The sequence below is a fragment of the Colobus angolensis genome, unplaced genomic scaffold (assembly GCF_000951035.1).
Source record: "Colobus angolensis palliatus isolate OR3802 unplaced genomic scaffold, Cang.pa_1.0 Scaffold152, whole genome shotgun sequence".
NCBI lineage: Eukaryota > Metazoa > Chordata > Mammalia > Primates > Cercopithecidae > Colobus > Colobus angolensis.
Genome location: NW_012114622.1, coordinates 5,152,328 through 5,153,688, shown reverse-complemented (window position 1 = coordinate 5,153,688; position 1,361 = coordinate 5,152,328). Strand labels below are relative to the sequence as shown.

At 28.8% G+C, this 1,361-nt stretch overlaps 1 protein-coding gene across 3 annotated transcripts in view; it reads right to left on the bottom strand.

Annotated features, from left to right (window-relative positions):
* ELP4 (elongator acetyltransferase complex subunit 4) overlaps nt 1-1,361 on the bottom strand; it is a 281,026-nt gene that overhangs the window by 189,281 nt on the left and 90,384 nt on the right. For all 3 annotated transcript variants that reach the window (XR_001001145.1, XM_011936337.1, XM_011936338.1), the window contains exon 4: nt 1,130-1,261. Coding sequence is in view for 2 of the 3 variants with exons in the window: in XM_011936337.1 (XP_011791727.1) it covers nt 1,130-1,261 (132 nt within the window). In the remaining variant the exon portion in view is untranslated. The remainder of the gene's footprint in view (nt 1-1,129; nt 1,262-1,361) is intronic.

Below are 1,361 nucleotides of genomic sequence, written 5' to 3'. Positions count from 1 at the left end.
AAAACAGAATGACATATAATTGAGATTCTGTGGTTAAAATATGACAATTTTCTTAAACCATAATGTTAGCAACACTAGAAATTTCCAATGTATTGGAAATTCATGACTAACATTGATTTAAATAGAAATTCATAAAAATATAGACATTTCTAAAACAGAGAAAACAAGTATAATACAAACATTAAGCTTAATTTTTTAGCAATAAAATTTAAAGAAAATATCCAAATTTCTATACTCACAAAAATCAACTGCTATTCTAACAAGAGGTTATACTCATTTCTCAAAACATATATGCTTAAAGCAAAGTCTGGAGTTAGTACTTATGTATTACATATAATTATTATTATGTTGGCAACAAGGTAAAAATAAAACATTGGCACAATGTGCTTACTAGTTTGTAATTTTAGAATTCAAAAAAGCCATTCACTAAAATAATGGGTGAAGTAACAACCAAGAATAATGACATTTATTTTACCTATATCAAATGCCAGTTTTGCACCTGCAAGCTTATGTCTCTTCTTTAACTTTTCTACTAGTATGGTAATATAAGATAGACGTTAAATAATGTGTCTGAAAAGTGAATGAAGTGAACAATCAAATAAGGAAGCTAATAAATGAACCATGCCATCACTAGGAACAGAGTTCATGAGTTACTGGACAGATTTATTGGCATTTGTTTTGACTTCTCAGAAATTTTTCCGTCATTTCTTACCTATTCTGTCTGTTCTGAATAGATGACATTACCAGACAGATGAGTTTGAAAATACAATGATTGAAAATGTTTAAGGATAAAAATAGTAATTCCGAAGAACCATCACTTACATTGAACATTTATAGGTAACCATACTGGATAGAAATGGCTTCATTAGTTCACTTACTCTGTCTTGCAACCCTAGAATAAAGCATTCTATATGGGTATTATGGCAGAAATGAAACAATCTATTTTGGTAAAAAACAAGTTACCGTAATTTTACTTGTAAGAAATGTATCATCTTGACCAAAAATTCTACAAATGAAACAGCTAATTCTTTAAATAAACAAATACACATATAGGCATACCACAAGAGATTCTATAAGACGAAAACAAATGTATTTGCAAATTTTAGAAAGAATTTGTAGGTTTACTTGCCTCCATCTTGGGTAATAACTGGTAACGCCAAGCTATTTTCATCTTAATATTAGATTCTGGTGTTTTATGATTATACACATCTTCATCAAATTCCTTCTTACTATTATCATCAAGTAATGGTGCTGGAAGTTCCTAAGAAAACAGAATGACATATAATTGAGATTCTGTGGTTAAAATATGACAATTTTCTTAAACCATAATGTTAGCAACACTAGAAATTTCCAATGTATTG